The sequence below is a fragment of the Vipera berus genome, assembly GCF_964194415.1.
Source record: "Vipera berus genome assembly, chromosome: 16".
In the NCBI taxonomy this organism is placed as follows: domain Eukaryota; kingdom Metazoa; phylum Chordata; class Lepidosauria; order Squamata; family Viperidae; genus Vipera; species Vipera berus.
Genome location: NC_138219.1, coordinates 1,445,984 through 1,463,947, shown reverse-complemented (window position 1 = coordinate 1,463,947; position 17,964 = coordinate 1,445,984). Strand labels below are relative to the sequence as shown.

General features: G+C 49.6%; 1 protein-coding gene across 1 annotated transcript in view; it reads right to left on the bottom strand.

The window, feature by feature from the left end:
- Positions 1-3,222: 3,222 nt before the first annotated feature.
- The window catches only part of SEMA4A (semaphorin 4A), a 35,190-nt gene continuing 20,448 nt past the window's right edge, over positions 3,223-17,964 (bottom strand). Inside the window, exons 6-15 of the mRNA XM_081340124.1 lie at positions 16,624-16,735; positions 14,896-15,012; positions 14,278-14,417; positions 13,690-13,859; positions 13,326-13,476; positions 12,941-13,130; positions 11,310-11,425; positions 6,354-6,511; positions 4,752-4,870; positions 3,223-4,267 (exon numbers count right to left, since the gene is read on the bottom strand). Of these exons, the coding sequence (XP_081196250.1) occupies positions 3,612-4,267; positions 4,752-4,870; positions 6,354-6,511; positions 11,310-11,425; positions 12,941-13,130; positions 13,326-13,476; positions 13,690-13,859; positions 14,278-14,417; positions 14,896-15,012; positions 16,624-16,735 (1,929 nt within the window). The 3' untranslated portion in view covers positions 3,223-3,611. The remainder of the gene's footprint in view (positions 4,268-4,751; positions 4,871-6,353; positions 6,512-11,309; positions 11,426-12,940; positions 13,131-13,325; positions 13,477-13,689; positions 13,860-14,277; positions 14,418-14,895; positions 15,013-16,623; positions 16,736-17,964) is intronic.

Below are 17,964 nucleotides of genomic sequence, written 5' to 3'. Positions count from 1 at the left end.
AAAAGCGTGATAGGTGGTCCTCGACTTACGAGGACAGTGGAAAAAAGTGACATGGTCATTTATGACTGTTGCAGCACATCACACACACACCCCACGGTCACATGATCAAAACTCAAAAGATGGTCGGCCACGTGACGGTAGCAGCGTCTCAGGGTCATAGGATCCCCTTTTGTGACCTAACAAAGTCAATGGGGAAGCCAGATTCATTTAACAACCATCTTAGTAACAAGTACAGTGATTCACTTAACAACTGCAAGAAACACCATAAAATGGGGCAAATTTCACTTAACAACTGTCTCACTTAGCAACAAATTTTGGGCTCAATTGTAAGTTGGAGAAATATTTCATGGAAGGAGTGGACAATTGGCATCCTTCTAAGAAACCAACATCCTTCCCTGGTGCTTGGGCAGAAAAGAAGACCACACAAGGGCAATGGGCAATGTCGGCACCTGAAGCCTGTGAAACACCCCTCCCTCAATTGCGGAAGTCCTGCCCACTGAGTTCCAGGGGTGGGGCTTGTTGAGCACTGACATCAGGGTGATGTGTCGCCAATTTCTAGCTTATTAGTCTTTCTTAATTTTTAATTGTTTTGTATTATCTTTTTATTATACTGTGAACCATTTACTGTAACAGTGAGTTGGGCACCATATAGATTTAATTAATAAGAAATGTTTCTCTTTGGAAATGTTGAATTTTCTCCCCATCCACTATTTAGCACCTCTTTGGGAGGCCATTCTGGATTTTAACTGGCAATTCCTCAGGAAAACGTCTTCTGCCTCTTTTGCGGGGAACATTTTGTGCCTGCTGGGCCCCAAGGTAGCAACGCTTCAGAGACCATCAGTCCACAAGTAGCCATCAGACAACCACATAACACTTTTTAATAAAAATAGTTTGTATAAACACAATGATTTACATCTTTTTTTTCTTTTAGGAAAAGAGAAGAAAAAGGTTAGGAACAACATTGCAACGAACAGCCAGTCATGAATGAATGTGCACTTTTTTCCTATGGAATTGAGCTGAAAATTGGCACTTTTTAAAAACCCTGCATTTGATGAAGGAGCTCTGCCACAGTGCAACTACTCTTCCTTCCTTCTCTGACCACAAGTGTCAGGGAGGTGTTTGTACATCAAATATCTTCCAGCCTCTTTGATCAGAAACCATCGTGGAATAAAACATATTTGTGCACTGTGCAAACTATTTTCAGCTCCTTGCAACATCCTTTTCCTTCTCCAGCCCACAAAGGGACAAGATCTTCCGACTTCTTGCACCCAAACGTTTGAGAGGCAGGAGAACCAGCCACCTTCGTTTTAAACATTTTTGATTAGCAGCAGGTAGTTTTAAATCTGCCGGCTGAAACCCAGCATCTCTCTGCCACCAGACGACTCCCTTCTCATTTTGCAATTGTTCCCAGGCTGCCCTTCCTTCGCTGACTGGGGTAAAGGAGAAGCTCTCGCCCATTTCTTTAGATCCCTTCCCTTCTTTGTACCATCTGACCCCTTCTTAAAAGCCCCTTTCCTTCCATATGCTCTTTCCCCTTCCCAAAATGGGTGGCAAACAGGCCAGTGAAAATACCGATAATTTCTTTAACTGAAACGGATTACCAACTTTGTTGTTCGGAAGAGACATGCTGCTCCAATACCACAATTAAAGACAACACCTCTCTTGCTCACCGAGAGAGGAGAAACACACACACACAGACATGCACACACCAAGTGTTTAATACGGACCCGGGGCAGCCGATCTACCTGGCCTTTTTGCTTTTGCAACCCGGGTCCTCTTCACACCTCACATTTTTAAGGGTAACTCTTTAAGTAGATGAGATACAAACCAGTTTTGTGTTTTTTGCAATTGTCCTCGCAGAATATTTTCTGAAACACCTTTCAAGGGTGAAGGCCCCTTCCCTCCCACCCATTCTACAACCTTGAAGGGGTTCCCAAGAATCTTCCACTCAAATAACACTTAACTGAAACCAACAATAAATGTTATGGATTGTAAACACTAGAAATAATACATTCTGTGTGCCCTCGGTGGGGACCAAGCAGTAAAATTCTCTAGTGCGGGGCAGGGACCAAAGAACTGGTGGGGTGCAATTGTCATTTTATTCACCAGAGGGCAGCAGCTGCAAGCATTTGAAATAGCAATTGGTGTTTCTCCAGCTCTGTGACTTTAAGATGGGTGGACTTCAACTCTCAGAATTCCTCAGCCACCTAGCTGGGGAATTCTGGGAATTGAAGTCCACCCATCTGAAAGTCACAGAGATTGAAAAGCACTGATCTAGGCACAGATTAATCCTAGCTCCCAGAGTAATGCCTTAAAAAATGTCCCATGTAGCTGTGCCATCTCTCCCCCGACCCCCAGGCCCAGCAAGTATTCTGGAGAAGCTGCACAATGAAAAGAAGGTGTGTGTGGGGGGAAATATGGGGGCCGCAAGCAACCTCTTGTAAGTGAGGCTGGATAGATCCACTAAAGCCCCTTTGGTACAAAATTGAGATTTTCTTGCAGCCAATGGCTTCTGCCCATCCTCTGATGCCCACCACTCAAAACCACTGGGCAAGGCACAGATTAAAATGCGGCAGGAAACCACCACTGCCAAGCTGGAGGAAAGCCTAATCTGGGAATGGCATAACCGGTGCAAAGGAAACCATTTAAAATCCAAATTCTCAAAACTTAAAAATACTAGGAAGGGTCCAAGAGGAACAGAGAAGCAAAGCACTTTGCCTTCGGGCAAACTAGCTTTCATCTTGGAAACATCAAGGCTCTGAGCTTGGCGGCTGCCAAGGTTATGTGTGAATGCAGAGTGAGAGGCCAAAGGGGGCCACGAGGCGCTTCTAGGGCAAGGGGAACTGGGGGGGGGGATGAATGGGATGGACTCACTTAGGACCTTTGGCCCCAAAACAGAACCACTAAACAAAAGGCAGAACATGACAGCGGAGGAGGACAAAAATAAAACTGTTGCTGCAGTCAAAATAAACTTCTAGTGATTCTCACAATGCACGGAGTGGCTAAGATTACCCCGGGGCAGTGTTTCTCAGCCTCAGCAAATTGAAGATGGGTGGACTTCAACTCCCAGAATTCCACCCATCTTCAAGTTGCCAAATTTGAGCCACATTGCTCAGGAAAACAGATGCAGCACCTGTCACCCACCTGAGCATCCAATTCTCTCTCTGAAAAGAAACCCACCCAGAAACCCACCCCCGTCCCCCTGAAGCTCCCCAAAGCCCAGCACATCTGGAGGGGGAGGTCGCCACCCGAGGCCGAGGGGCATGGCTGCCCGCATCTCCAAACGAGAACACTCCGAAGAGCAGCCATGTTTTTCCTCCAGATACCTGCAAATATTTGCAGATTGGGCTGCAGGGAAGCAGATGGAGTTGCAGATGGAGTAGAGGACAGGAACAAAGGAGGTGGGAGAGGAAGGAACCCCCTCAGATCCCCTGTTATCACTTTTGCAGGTGGTGTGGAGTCGTACAGAACACAACCAAGAACATCATTTAAAAATGGGCCCCACAAGGCGACCAGCTGTCTTCTAGCGGTGTTTGGGAACTGCACTACAACCGTGCGAGGTGTTTTGTGCTCGTTCGAGAGTCCGCCAAGTTCTCCCGGCAAAACCCGAGCTAAATGGCCTCCAGGGCTGCCGTGACTCGGGCCTCCTCCCCGTCCATCAAGGGGCAGTTCAGGCGGTTGTTCTCTGTGTCGACGTCTCGGCTGCCCCCTTCCACCTGAACGCAGCAGGATTTGGTCCCCTCGGCGGCCTGGTAGTCCCTGTCTCCTGGGGGGCTCTGGCTGCTGTTGAGGGGGGCCTTGTCCTGCCCCGGAGTCCGGCTGGACTCGGGAATGCTGCAACCCTGCACTTTCGTTTTAGCCTTCAGCTTGTCGTGGTATGAGAAGAAGCCCAGCGCCATGGCCACCGCCAAAGTCATGGAGAGCAGGACTGTCACCGTCACAAACTGGAACCAGTAAGAACGCAATTCCCCAACGGGCACTGCCTGGTGCTCCGGGCTGCCCTTGGGGCTGCTGACACCGTCCATGGGGAGGTCACTATGAACGTCGTACCAGGCCACTCGGTGCCGGTAGCCATTCTCACTGGCCCAGCAGGCGTACTCACCCAGCGTGTGGCTGCGCACGAACACAAGCAGGCCAGCGTGCTCCCGGATTATCAGCCCCTCCTGTGATGAGAAGCTGCCCTCCGGGTAGGTCCAGGAGTAGTTGGCCAGGGCAGAGACCTGCGGGCAGGGCAGCCGCACAATGGAGTTGAATGGCCCGGTCAACACTGCAAGGAAGGAAAGTAGGAATGGAGGTGTCATTCTGCTTGCCGAGGGGAGAAAACTAGCTCCTTGCTCCGTGGAGCCCTTTCGGTGGGTGGTGTGAAAGCTCACAACTTAAAAAAAAACTCTGTGTCTCCGCACCCTAAGAGACTGACACTCAAATCACAGGTTCAGCCAAAGGGGAAAAAGAGGGCCCCAACTCCCTTCCCCGCTGCTGGACACCTGACCGGCACAACTGTGAGATGCAAAAACAACTGGCACAGAGTGAGACAAACTCTTTTGTCTTGAGAGTACAAGAGAGCTAGGGCCTAACAGCCCCTTTGACCTTGGGGCCAAACCCTCTTCCCTGGCCCAGCCCTCCCTCCCTTGCCCCTCCCACGAGGACCCAGGGCAGGCGCAACCACTGGGGCAGCCTTGACCCACAAGGCCGACTGGGCCTGCCTGAGCGAAAAGCCATAGCTGCTGCTGCTGCTGCTGCCGGAACTCAACCTTTCAGCGAGACTCCATCAGAGTCGTTCCTCGACCTTGGCATGGCTCGCCCCTTCCCACTTTGGCGCTGGCATGCAGCCTCAGCTCTCCCGTGCTCAACGTCCTGCAGCCAGCCAGTCCTGGAAGAAAAGAAGGAAGGGAGGGAGGGAGGGAGGGAGGGGAGAGAACCTGAGTCACAGCAAGGCCTCCTCTGCACAACCACTAGCTGTGAGCAGGCAACACTTGGGCAGTCACACAATGAGCCTCAATGGACAGCCTGCCCTATAGTTTGCCCCATATCCAGACACGGAGGCCCCCTCCAAGCCATTTTCAGGTTGTGCCCATCAAAGCCTGTCTGTTATCCCCACAAAGCACAGTAGCATGGAATATTGAATAGAGAATGACAGAGTTGGAAGGGACCTTGGAGGTCATCTAATCCAACCCCCTGCTCAAGCAGGAAACCCTAAACCGTTTCAGACAAATGGCTGTCCGGTCTCTTCTTGAAAATCTCCAATGTTGGAGCACCCACAACTTCTGGAGGCAAGTCCTCGACTTATATAACTGTAACTGAGCCCAGAATTACAGTCATGCGTCATGCCAATCATTAAGCAGGTCACTACATGACTGCACCCATTTTTTTTTACTTTTTCTGGAATCCATTGTCTGCAATGGGTCTTTTGTCTGAAACTGGAAGCAGATGCCAGTTTCCAGGACAAAACACTGTAAATTGCGGTCACGTGACTTGTCAATGCCTAATCGGTTGTTTAATTGCCTTTTGGGTGCTTAGCAGCTAGCCTGCATTTGAACACCACCCAGAGTCTCTCTACAAGGCAGATGGGCACTTTTTAACTAGATAAAGGTAAAAGGTAAAGGTTCCCCTGCACATGCGTGCTAGTCGTTTCCGACTCTAGGGGCCGGTGCTCATCTCCGTTTCAAAGCCGAAGAGCCAGCGCTTGTCCGAGGACGTCTCCGTGGTCATGTGGCCAGCATGACTAGACGCCAAAGGCGCATGGAATGCTGTTACCTTCCCACCGTAGTGGTCCCTATTTTTCTACTTGCATTTTTTACGTGCTTTCGAACTGCTAGGTAGGCAGAAGCTGGGACGAGTAACAGGCGCTCACTCCGTTATGCGGCACTCGGGATTCGACCCGCCAAACTGCCAACCTTCTGATCGACAAGCTCAGCGTCCTAACCCACTGAGCCACCGCGTCCCTTTCTAACTAGGTATATAAGTAAATAGATGCTTCAGAAGGAAGACCACCATGGCAAAATCCTAAAAAGAGAAAAATGGACATTCTCCAGTGATGATATCCGCTGCCCAGTAATTTCAAGGACAGGGAAATCAAGTGGATCCAAATCAACACAAACCTTGGGAATCTTGTACAACAGGGCTCACCAACTGTGGCAGCTTTATGAGCTGTGGACTTCAACTCCCAGAATTCCTCAGCCAGCCAGCAGCCTTGTGGACTTCAACTTCTTTGAGCTGAAGCCCACCAAATGGTAAACTTGCCAAGGTTGGAGACCCCTGATGTAGAACACACACACACACACACACACACACACACACACACACACTCCTCTTCTCTCCTCTCGTAGGGGTGCTTCCCTCCCGCCGTTGCTCACCTGTTGCTGGTGTCCTCCCAAACCGCTCGGCACACGTGCCCGTCCCAGGCACAGTAGGGATCGCGTGCCAACAGGCAGCTGGCACAGGTGGCGTAGACACTGCAGTTGGCCACCGGGACTTCTAAAATCCCTTTGGAATAGCCCACGTACAGGGTGCCCTAGGGAAGGAGGAAGAGGGGTTGGGCACTGGGTTTTTCAGGAAAAGGAAAATCCATTCTGGCAAAAATGGAATCTTCCTTCCTTCAGGGAATCGGTAACTTAATTTCAATTCTTTGAATTACGATTATCTCACCATTTTATCTCATGAATTCAGGTACGTTTAATGAACCTGCACACAGGTAGTCCTCGACTTACGATGACAACGGAGCCCAAAATTTCTGTTGTTAACTGAGACAGTTGTTACATGGGTTTTGCCCCATTTTACGACCTTTCTTGCCACAGTTGTTAAGTGAATCACTGCAGTTAGGTTAGTAACAAGGTTGCTAAGTGACTCTGGCTTCCCCCATTGACTTTGCAGAAGGGGACCACGTGGCCCCGGGACAAGGCAACCGTCGTAAATGTGAGTCAGTTGCCAAATGTCTGAAATTTGATCATTTTGCTGTAACGGTTGTGTGAAAAACGGTTCTGAATCACTTTTTTCATGCCGTTGTAACTTTGAATGGCCACTAAATGTTCTGTTGTAAGTTGAAGACTGCCTGTATTGATTTCCGGTGGCTCCGCGGCGACGGAGACAGCCTTCCCGGGCTGCCCGCGGCTCAGCTGAGTGTTTTTTCGCCCGAAACAGCGCCGATCAGCTGTTCGGGCGAATTTGAAGCCCCCTCCTCGGGAGAAGAGGAGGGGGTGAGGCCCCAGGTAGGGGTCGAGTTCTCCGGGGCCGCCTGAGCTTGCAGCTTGGGCGGCTGAAGGATCGAACTCCCCCGTAGCCTGGGTCGCTCCCAGCTGGCCAGCGCCTCTGCTCCTGATTTCATGGAGCAGAGCCAGGCGTCTGCGACCACCCCTGCCTGAAGGAAGGACTATGGATTAAAAGGAGCAGGCAGAGCGGTACAAGAGGAAAAGGTGAAGAGGATTATTTTATTTTACTCTCGAGCTTGATGGACTTTTTTAAACTTTAAGTGAAAGTGCGTCACAATTGAAAGTTAAAGATGGCGGCTAAACCTCCCCCTAAAACTCTTCGGAGTGGTGGATCTTCTCCGGTGCAACAATCATCATTACAGGCGTTGCACCCTCCTGATGTATTGACACTGAAGGATTTACGAGATGCTTTGGATAAACATGCCCAGGTACTTTTGGAATCAATTAATCAATCAATTGGTGATAAATTTGCACAGATGGAGGAGAAATTGAAGAAGTTGGAGGAGAGAATGGAGGAGAGGATGGAACAGAAGTTCAGGGTGATGAAGGTAGACATTTTGTCTTCAGTGTATAAAGTGGCTGAATGTGTGGAAGATTTGGATGAAAAAGTGGAAGATTTGACTCAAAAAAATGCCATATTAGAAGCAAAAGTATTGGAGAATGAAGATTTAAGAGACAAAATGGATAGAGAATTGAGTCTTGCTCAATATTTCCAGATGCAGTTTGCCATTAGAATCAGAGGTTTAAAGGAGAATATTAAGGAAGATCTAAAGCAGCTGGTTTCTGAGGCTCTTGAAGTGGTATTGAATCAGCCAGCATCCGAAATAAAAGGAGGCATGGATAAAGTGTTTCGTGTGAATTCATGGATTGCTAGACAGAGAAAGTTGCCTAGAGATGTGGTGGTTTATTTTGCAAAAAGGGAAATTAGAGATGAAGTTATACAAGCTGCCTATGATACTAAAGTCGTGATTGCTGATCAAGAAGTTCTGGTTCTAAAAGAAATTCCTCCAAAGATTTTAAGGAGAAGGAAGGATTTTACATTTCTTGTGCAAGAGCTCAAGCAACGAGATATAAGGTTCAGATGGGAGATCCCAGCTGGGTTGATGGTGATGCATGAAGGTAAAAGGTACCGTCTGGTTACTGTGATGCAAGCGCGTGATTTTTACAATAATGTTTTAAAAGCAACCCCATTAACACTTCTGGAAGCTGCAAAGGGATCTGGAGAAGGAGAACATCAAGAGGCTGAAGATGGACAGACAGAGGAGAATGGTGCTGGAGGAGATCAAGTTATAACACTTTTGGATGATCCTAGAGAACAGAGGGTGACGCGTGCTGCTTTAAAACGATCAAAAAAGATAAAAGAACAAGAACAGCAGAAGTCTATGGAACTTTCACAACGTACTTACAGCCAAGTAGTGGGAGGTGGGAAAAGATTTGGGTGAGGAATGTAAAATTTAAACAAGTTTGAAATCTAAGAGAGAATTTTTACAAAATGTTTTATAGATGGTATTTAGATTTTAAAAAGCTAAGTATGTATCTGAATCATTAGCCTAAATGTTGGAGGTGCGGTGATGAAGACGTAATATATTTTTATATATGGTGGACTTGTAAAAAGGTTAAGGCTTTTTGGATAAAAGTTTGGTGGAACATACTAAGTTGATGTTGAATTTAATTACGGCAGCAAGACTTTTGATAGGTTAGTACTGGAAAGAGGAACTGCCGACCATAGAAGAGTGGGCTTTAGAGGTTTCCGACTTGGTTGAAATGGCGAAGATTTCGGCCTATTTGCAAGATTACTTGCAGGAACGCTATATTATGGAAGGGAGAGAATGGTTTGAGTTTATCCAGAATAAGTATAGGGTTAAGAAGTTTTATATTTGAATAAGGCTTTTTTCTTTGTTTCTTTTTCTATATTAGTTTTTTTTTATATATATATTTAATATTACTAAGGTTTGTTTTATCCTATATAAGCTAGAGAGTGATAGATTTTAGAGTTTATGGTTGTTAATATATGGTTGTTTATGATTGTTTTTTTTTATACATACCTTGTATTTAGCTCTGGGAAGTCGGGGGGGGAGGGGGGGAGGGGGGAGGAAGGGGGGGAGGGAGAAGGGTGGGGGAGGGGGGATTTTCTAAGGGAAAAATTGTATGTTAAAACTTTTCAATAATAAAAAAAAAGAAGACTGCCTGTATTGTGCAAACCTCGGTCTGAAGGCTTCTTGGATAGAAGAAATAAAGAATAAAGAAATAAGAAATAAACGAGAGAACAAAATGAAAGAGAGCGGCTAGGATACACTAGCTATTTTTAACTGTCCCTTTTCTGGGAAAAAGCACCATTTTGCCCGGTGTTGCTGGTGGCGGTCAGTGGCTCTGTTTCCAGACTGCTTCAGCACGGAGGAGTTTCAAGTCAACGACTGCTGGGAGGCTGCCTGTGTGGGCTGCCCCCCTGGCATGGCTCCGCCTGAGCTGGGGGGGCAGCTGGGAAACCTCCAAGCCAGCCCAGCCCTCTTGGGGCTGAAATTTTGGTGGGCAGATTTCCTGCAGTTTCCCCTCGGAAGCCGAAGAAACAATCCCCACCAGCAACGCCAGCGTGGAGAAAGCGAGAGCTCGGAATGAGCAAAGGAAGCCGGAGTCTCCAAGCGCAGCCGAGATCTCCAAGGGCCAGGGGGCAGCCGAAAAAGTAGGAAATCCTCTCTTCTGGTTGTGGCCGAGGCGGAAAAGCAAAGAGCAGCACGAATGGAAGGAGGTGGAAGCAGGAGAGCAGAGACTCGTTTGGGAAAACTTGGCAGAGAAATGTGCCTAAAGGTGGATTCGTGGCAACTGGACCAATCTTTGTTAATCTGGGACGTTTCATCAGTCAGAGCGAAATTGGACGTCTTCATGCACATATCGCAACCCCTTTTGGGGAGAAGCCCCTGAAGTTGATGGGGCAAAAGTTGGTCCATTCCCACGACTCTCTGCCTAACTAATTTCGCTCTGACTGGTGAAGTTGCTTGGACGGGCAGTTAAACGTCTCGGATTAGCAAAGATTGGTCCAGTTGCCACGAGTCCCCCTTTAGACACCTTTGGCCCGGGCGACAGAGTCATGCAGAGGAATCAAAATATTCCGTCCCTCCTTTGGATCCTGCTGGGCTGGGGCAGTTCCAGAGCTCCTGCAAATTGATCCTCCCAAACCGGAGGCCATTTCAGCCGTTCCAGATGTGGCATTCCAGAGGAAATACAGGCAGTCCATGACTTATAACCATAACTGGGCCTGGAATTACTGCCGTAGGTGGTGCTGACTGTGAAGCAGGTCGTCATGTGACTGTTCCCAATTTTATAACCTTTTTTGTGCCACAATTATTAAGCAGACACTGCCACGAAGCAAACACCAGGGCCATTAAGCGAAGTCATTGTACACGATGGGCTTTTTTTGGGCCAGAAATCAGAAATTAAATCTGGTTTCCAGCAAAAAAAACCATTGTAAATCAGGTTCACGTGATTGCAGGATGCTGCAAACAGCTGCAATTGCGGGCCGGTTGACGAGCACCCAAATTTGGCCGTGTAGTAAGTGTGTGTGTGTTTGTGCACACACAGCTGTTGGCAGTGCCATCTCACATGCTATGTATATAACAGAATGCAGCATTAATGCATAAACAATTCACAAAAACAGCATATAAGATGTGTATCAAAATACAGAACGTCGGAGCACTGAATTATTTTAAAAACACACCGCATGAGTGAGGAATAAAATTATGTACGGGCTTGAATCGCACAGGACCAGTTACTGGAGTGACCAACCCCACAGCCGGATACCGAGATCACTTAGCCGCTGGACTAAGATGATGCATTTCCTGCAGGGGTCCAGGGGAACCTTTCGAGGGGGCCTTCTGGCACAACGTGATGTAGAGTTTGTGGGACGTTCCCACAACCTCAGTCAGGATTATCAACTGGCCCCCATTTATCTCAGATTCTGGTTTAGGCTTACCCCCCAGCCAACTGCTCTGACCGAGACCCTCGGAGGGAGAGTTGGGCCAGAAAAGGGGGTCCCAGCAGAGCTCCCTCCCCCCCAAATTGAAAACACCACCCTCCCCCGCTGATAACGTGCCCCCCATGAAGGCCCACCTTCTCGGGCACAAGCAGGAGGTTCTGGATGGGTTCCGGCTTCTCCAAGAGCTGCATCTCCTCCACAATGTGGGCTTCGTTGCCGACCACCACCGCTTTGTGCAGAGAGCCGCTGTCTGCAGGGGACAAGCAGAGATTGGGGGCCGCCCGCCAGAGGAGGGGGCCGGGGGGGGGTCCTACTCAGCCTCCCCACAACCAACCCAAGGCTGAATCCCGAGCAAAGAAGAGTTAACCAACAGATTTTCCAACGAGAGATTTCCAAACAATAGTTGGGAGAATAATTGAGGTAGTCCCTGGCTTAAAACCACAACTGACCCCAAAATTTCTGCTGCTAACCAAGATAGCTGTTAAGTGAGTTTTGCCCCATTTTACAACCTAGCCCAGGGGTAGGCAACCTTGGCTCTTTTATGACTCGTGGACTTCAACGCCCAGAATTCCTCAGCCAGCCACAAGTCATAAAAGAGCCAAGGTCGCCTAACCCTGACCTAGCCCAACCCCCTACCCATGGCAGACGTAGCTGTTTCTTATTTTAGCTATCTTTTCCCTACCCTTATAATAATTTTCTTGTTTTTAATTTTTAGTTGATTTTTTTATATAAAAGTTGCAAAACCCCCCTACCCTGAACTCTTGCCCCCCAAGAGGGGGGGATGGCTCAAACCATGCTTCAGCATTAGACCAGGGTATGATACGGCTACAGCCTTCCAACATCTGGGGGGCTGCCCCACAGAAGAGGGAATCAACCTATGAGCCGTGGTGGCGCAGTGGTTAGAATGCAGGACTGCAGCTACTTCTGCCGGCTGCCAGCAGTTTGGCAGTTCGAGTCTCACCAGCTCAGCAGCTCTTCCATCCTTCCGAGGTCGGTAAAATGAGGAGCCAGCAATGTGCTGACTCTGTAAACCGCTTAGAGAGGGCTGTAAAAGCACTGTGAAGCGGTATATAAGTCTAAGTGTTATTGCTATTTTCCAAAGCATCAGAAGGCAAGACAAGAAGCAATGGGTGGAAATTAATCAAGGAGAAAAGCCACCTGGAATTAAGGAGAAACTTCCTGACAGTTAACCAGTGGAACAGCTTAGCCCCAGAAATCGTGGGCGCTCCATCACTGGAAAATTTCAAGAAGAGACTAGACCAGGGATGGCGAACCTTTCAGAGACCGAGGGTGCAAACTGCAACCCAAAACCCACTTATGTATCGATGGGTGTCAGGTAGGCGTGGCCCATTGGATGGGTGTGGCCCATTGGGTGGCATGGCCCATTGGGTGGGCGTGGCTTCAGTGGTCATGGCAGACTGGGTGGGACTAAAATGTTCAATCAATCAATTCCAACTTTGTGAGATCTTTTTTTTCCTGCAAGAAGTTGAAATTGATTGATTGAACCTTTTTTTTTTTTGCACATGGCAGCAGAAACCTAAAGCGAAAAAGTTTTATAAAACCCAGCTGAAGGCCTAGGACTGGGGCAACGGCGTGCGTGCCCAGAGAGGGCTCCGCATGCCACCTATGGCATGCGTGCCATAGGTTCTCCACCACGGGACTAGACATTACAAAGGGTGCCCTGCTTGAGCAGGGGGTTGGTCTGGAAGACCTCCAAGGTCCCTTCCAACTGTTATTCTGCTATTCTGGGTGGGGGGAGCCCTACCTGTACCCAGGAACAGAACAGTGCAGGCAGCCCCGCAGGCCTTCTGCGCTTGGTGCACTGCGATGCGGGTGTACTTCACATCCTCCTTCACCAGCAGAGGCTGGTTGTGGATAGGGGCCACCTTCTCATCCATCAAGAAGTGGTCCTTCATGAAGGTCAGGGCTTTATCGGAAGAGGGCCCCACAGAACACTGAAGGAAAGACCACGTGTGAAAAACAATCAGGAGGGGCACCCATGCCTCAATTTTGCTGGAAGGTTCTGGAAGGTCTGGAGCAGGTCACCACATGCCACACCATCCCTCTCCCCCAGAGATGCTCCAAAACCTTTGCCGAGTCTGCGTTTGCCAGCAGCGTTGCAAAAAGGGGGCAGGGGGTGGCACACTCACGCTGCCAGGCCGGGGCTCCGTGGCGGGGCCACTGTAGGTCATCCAGCGGGAGCAGTCCTTGTTCAGCTCCTTGTACTTCCCATCAAAGGCCTTCTGGATGGCGTCCAGGCTGAAGGCGCAGACGGCGGAGCTGCCGGAGCTCCCGGTCTGCCTGTGGGGAATGGACAGGCCAGCTGCAGCTCAGCCATCCACAGCCCTCTGCGCACGCTCCGGCTCTTTATCGCCGGGGTCTCCAACCCCAGCAACTCCCAGAATTCCTCAGCCAGCGTGTTGCAAAGTTGCCGAGGTTGGAGGCTGCAGAGTCCGGGCTGGGTGCCGAGAGCCATCTCTGCCCCCCCCCCGTGCAAACCACTCCACCTCTTACCACTGAGAAGCAAAGACCCCATAAAAGAGGGTTCCGCCGTTCGGCTGCGGGAGAGCGAAGACGTGCTGGAGGACGGTGTGGGGGAAGAGCCCCGGCTGGCTGCAAGAGAGCTGAGCCTTGAGGAAGGTGGTCCACTTCTTCTGGAGGACCTTGTCTCCTCCGACGTCGTTCTGCAGAGAAAGAGGGAGCAGAAAAGACCCACTCAGGGACCAGCGCCCCAGCTGGCCTTGGCTGGATTCATACCGCGTGGCAGAAACAAAACGGTCTGTTTGGGGTTCGAGGTGTGGTGGGACTCGTGGTCCTCTCTTAGTGGTCTGTGGGGATTAAGCCATCCTCTTAGGCCTAAACTAGACTTGATCGGTTTGAGCAGGAGATACGACATCAAGGCCAGACGTAAGTCCACAAGATGATTCTGTTCCTACTACAGTTTCTCAAACTTGGCCACTTGAAGGCGGGAGAGGCCCGACTCCCAGAATTCCCCCGGCTGCCATGTTTAGCCTAAAGATGCTTTCGCTTTTTCGGGTGGTGCCTATCAAACCTCGATCTCAAGCCTCAGCCTCCTCTGCTGGGATGGCGGAAGCCTCTCACCTTGCAGACCCGGGCAACGCGGGACACGGTCAGCTTCTCAAAGAAATCGAACTCCTTCGCCGTCTCTTCAAAGAAGAAATAGATCTTTTCGTCATCTGGGGGTCCCGGGACGTGGAACGAGGCCACGAACACAGCGTCGTCTGTGCAAAAGACGGGAGTCAGCTTCTCCTCCATCACATCCCATCTCACACACACACACAGACACACACACACAAGCATCCCAAAGGTGCTTTTCCGAAAGGCAACTGGACTTTCGCCGTTTTTCTTGTTTTTCCAGTTCTTCAAAAATGAAGAAGTTTCTTGGATGAAAAGCGAAATGTTTTCAAGGAAAAAAAACACACCAAGAAAGCCCAGTTGCCTTTTTTGGAAAAAGCACCTTTGGGACAACCACAACTTAGATGATTGAGTATCTACACACACACACACACACACACACACACACACACACACACACACACGTACGTTGCTTAGGAGACGCATTTCTACTGGTACCCACCAGGTCTTGGTTGCCAAGACAACGGCCAGTCCCCAAAGGATGGAGGCAACCGTGGGAGGAGCTAAGCCCCCCTCCCCCTCCCCCTCTTCCCCCCCCACCCCCACCCCCGCCTCTGCCCTCACCCTGCAGCCAGGAGAGGAAGCCGTCAGTCTTCAGAACCGTCCGGCTGCCCAGGGTTCGAGAGATGACCGGCTCATTGCCCTGGAAGTTGTTCATGGTGCCTGTGTAGAGCTCTCCGTCTGGGTGAGGGGGAAGCAGAACGTGAGGTGGGCCCCCCAGCAAGCCCTTCGCCTGCTGTTCGTCACCGCCAAACCTCATCTGAATGCAAACAGGGCGGCTTTCAAAACCCGAAGCCTTTTTTTTTAAAGGATAAACTCCCAAGAGCCGCTGGAAAGTGAGGTGGCGGGGCATATAAATTTAATAAATGAATAAATAAAATGACAAAACTTGCAAATGAAACCCATAATTAGGTTACTGAGAGAAAGAGTTAAGTAGAAGCCTATTAAACTTGACAATAAAGGATTATAAATAACAGTAAGAAAAAACGAAACACAGTAGTAGCAGCTGGTAAAAGAAACTATTCAAACGGGGGATTAGGGGACTGGAGGCTAAAACATACGAAGAACAGTTGCGGGAACTAGGAATGTCTAGTCTAATGAGGAGAAGGACTAGGGGTGTCACCACAGCCGTATTCCAGTATTTGAGGGGCTGCCACAAGAAGAGGGGGGGTCCACCTATTTTCCAAAGCACCTCAAGGCAGGACAAGAAGCAACGGATGGAAACTAATCAAGCAGAGAAGCAACCTGGGACAGTGAGAACAATCAACCAGTGGAGCAGCCTGCCTTCAAAAATTGTGGGTGCTCTAACACTGGAGGTTTCTAAGAAGAGACTGGACAGCCATTTATCCAGGATCCAATAAGGTCTCCTACTTGAGCAGGGGTTGGACTAGAAAACCTCCAAGGTCCCTTCCAACTCTGTTATTCAATTATTCTGTAAACATGTGGGGCATGAATAGAGGGTCCCCAATCCAAGGCTCCATCTTAGGACTCTGAACCTGATGGCGGGATCGCCATCTTTGTCTTCGTCTCCTCTCTGCCTCTGCCCCCCACCCGTCTCACTGATGGCTCACAGTTGACTCCAAAGCCTGCAAACAGTGCTATCCTTTTAGTATTGCAAGGCACCCAGAGTTACCCTCTGGTAAGATGGGTGGTCAATATCTTTTTTAAGAAATAAAGTCAACTAACTAACTAACTAACTAGCCTCTGCCTGCTGTGGCTTGCAATAAGGACCTGCTGGGTCCAGAAACCCGAGATCTGCCCTCCCCACAAGAACAGGCCAGGCGAAGAGCAGGCCTCTGATCTACGGCATAGTCGCCCCTGCGGAGGCCACAAATCCAGGTCAGTTTCTACCATGACAGCCTGCCCATCCTACTGACTGGACTACACCCCCCAGAATCCCCTACGCTGCAGGGCACGCACGCCTTCGCCCCAGTCCTAGGCCTTCAGCTGGGTTTTATAAAACCTTTGTACTTTAGGACTCTGCCATGTGCAAAAAAAAGGTTCAATCAATTTCAACTTCTCATGGGGAAAAAAAAAGATCTCGCAAAGTTGGAATTGATTGAACTTTTTAGTCCCGCCCAGTCTGCCGTTACCACCGCAGCCACGCCCACCCAGTGGGCCACGCCCACCCAATGGGCCACGCCCACCCAGCACTCGACGATACATAAGTCGGTTTTGCTTTGCAGTTTGGGCACTCGCTCTCTAAAAGGCTCGCCATGACTGTCCTAGGCGGAGCTGTGAGAAGTGGATCTCCCCCCCCCGGCTCCCGCCAGAACCCCCAGCTCTGCTCACCCACAATGAGCGCCGTGTTCTGGTGCCGCGGGTCGAAGGGGCAGAGCCCTTTGCCTTCCTGCAGGAGGGGCTGCCCTCTGGCATCGGCCACCAGGGTGAAGTTCTCCACATCCTGGCCAGGCAAGAGAAGAAGACGAGGCAGTGAAGGAAAACTGCCCCCCCAAACAGGGAGGGGAGACCCAGCCTGCCTTCCACAGAGCCCCCCCCCCGGGCCCACAGAGAGTCCTCGACTTAACCATCATCGTGGCCATTCAAAGTTGTAACAGCACTGAAAAAAGTGACTTCTGGCCAGTTTTCACACTTCATGACGCTCACGTGATCAAAATCCGAAGCCTCGGCAACGCTCCTATTTATGACGGTCACAGGGTCCCCAAGGTCACAAAAACCCCCTCTGGCGACCCTCTGACCAGCAAAGTCCACAGGGAAGCCACACGGGCTTAATGAGGGCATCATTCACTTAACAACCGCAGTGATTCATTTAACAACTGTGGCGGAAAAGGTCATGGCACGGTGCAAAATTCAATTATCAACTATCTGGCTTAGCAACGGAAATGTTGGGCTCCGTTGTGGTCATAAGTCAAGGACCCTCTGTGTTTCAGTTTATTATTATACTTTTTTCACAATTAACCTGCAAAACAGCCTAAACGCGGGGGCGGGGGTGGGGGCGGCCCCCCCTCACAATCACACACTGGCAACGTCTTGAAACTCGGATCTCCTAATGATCCAATGATCAGCCTCGTGGACTTGGTGTTCTTAAGAAGACGAAGTGTCCCAAGAGCAGCCAAGGGCCGAAACCCGCTCCTTGGCCCCGGAACAAAGCCCCTGGCGTGCCAGTTGACTGTGGAGTGAAGATGCTGGCCTAGAAACCAGGCACCGGTGAGTTCTAGTCCCGCTTTAGACGTGAAAGCCAGCTGGCTGACTTTGGGCCGGTCCCTCTCTCAGCCCAACCCACCTCACAGGGTTGTTGTTGTCGAGAAAATAGGAGGAAGAAGGAATATTAGGTATGCTTGCTGCCTTTATAAAGTAATAAAGGCAGTATAAAAATCTAATAAATAAAAATAAATAAAAGGACAGAATGACGCCACAGAAGTGCACATTCCTGGCCTGACATAACCCTGCTTTCAAACTTTGCCCTCTGCCGAGGAATGCAACAGATTTGTGCTCATAATTAGTAATACTGGAGGGAATGCAAGGCCAAGCAACAAAAACATTTTTTGCATTTCAAGGATGTCCCGTTTGGGGAAACCATCTGTGGGGTAAGACAGAAAACCCTTCTCCAGAAAAACAATCCCTCGGCCTTCCACTCTGGATCTGTTATGCCCTTATTTGTGGGGGGAAAAA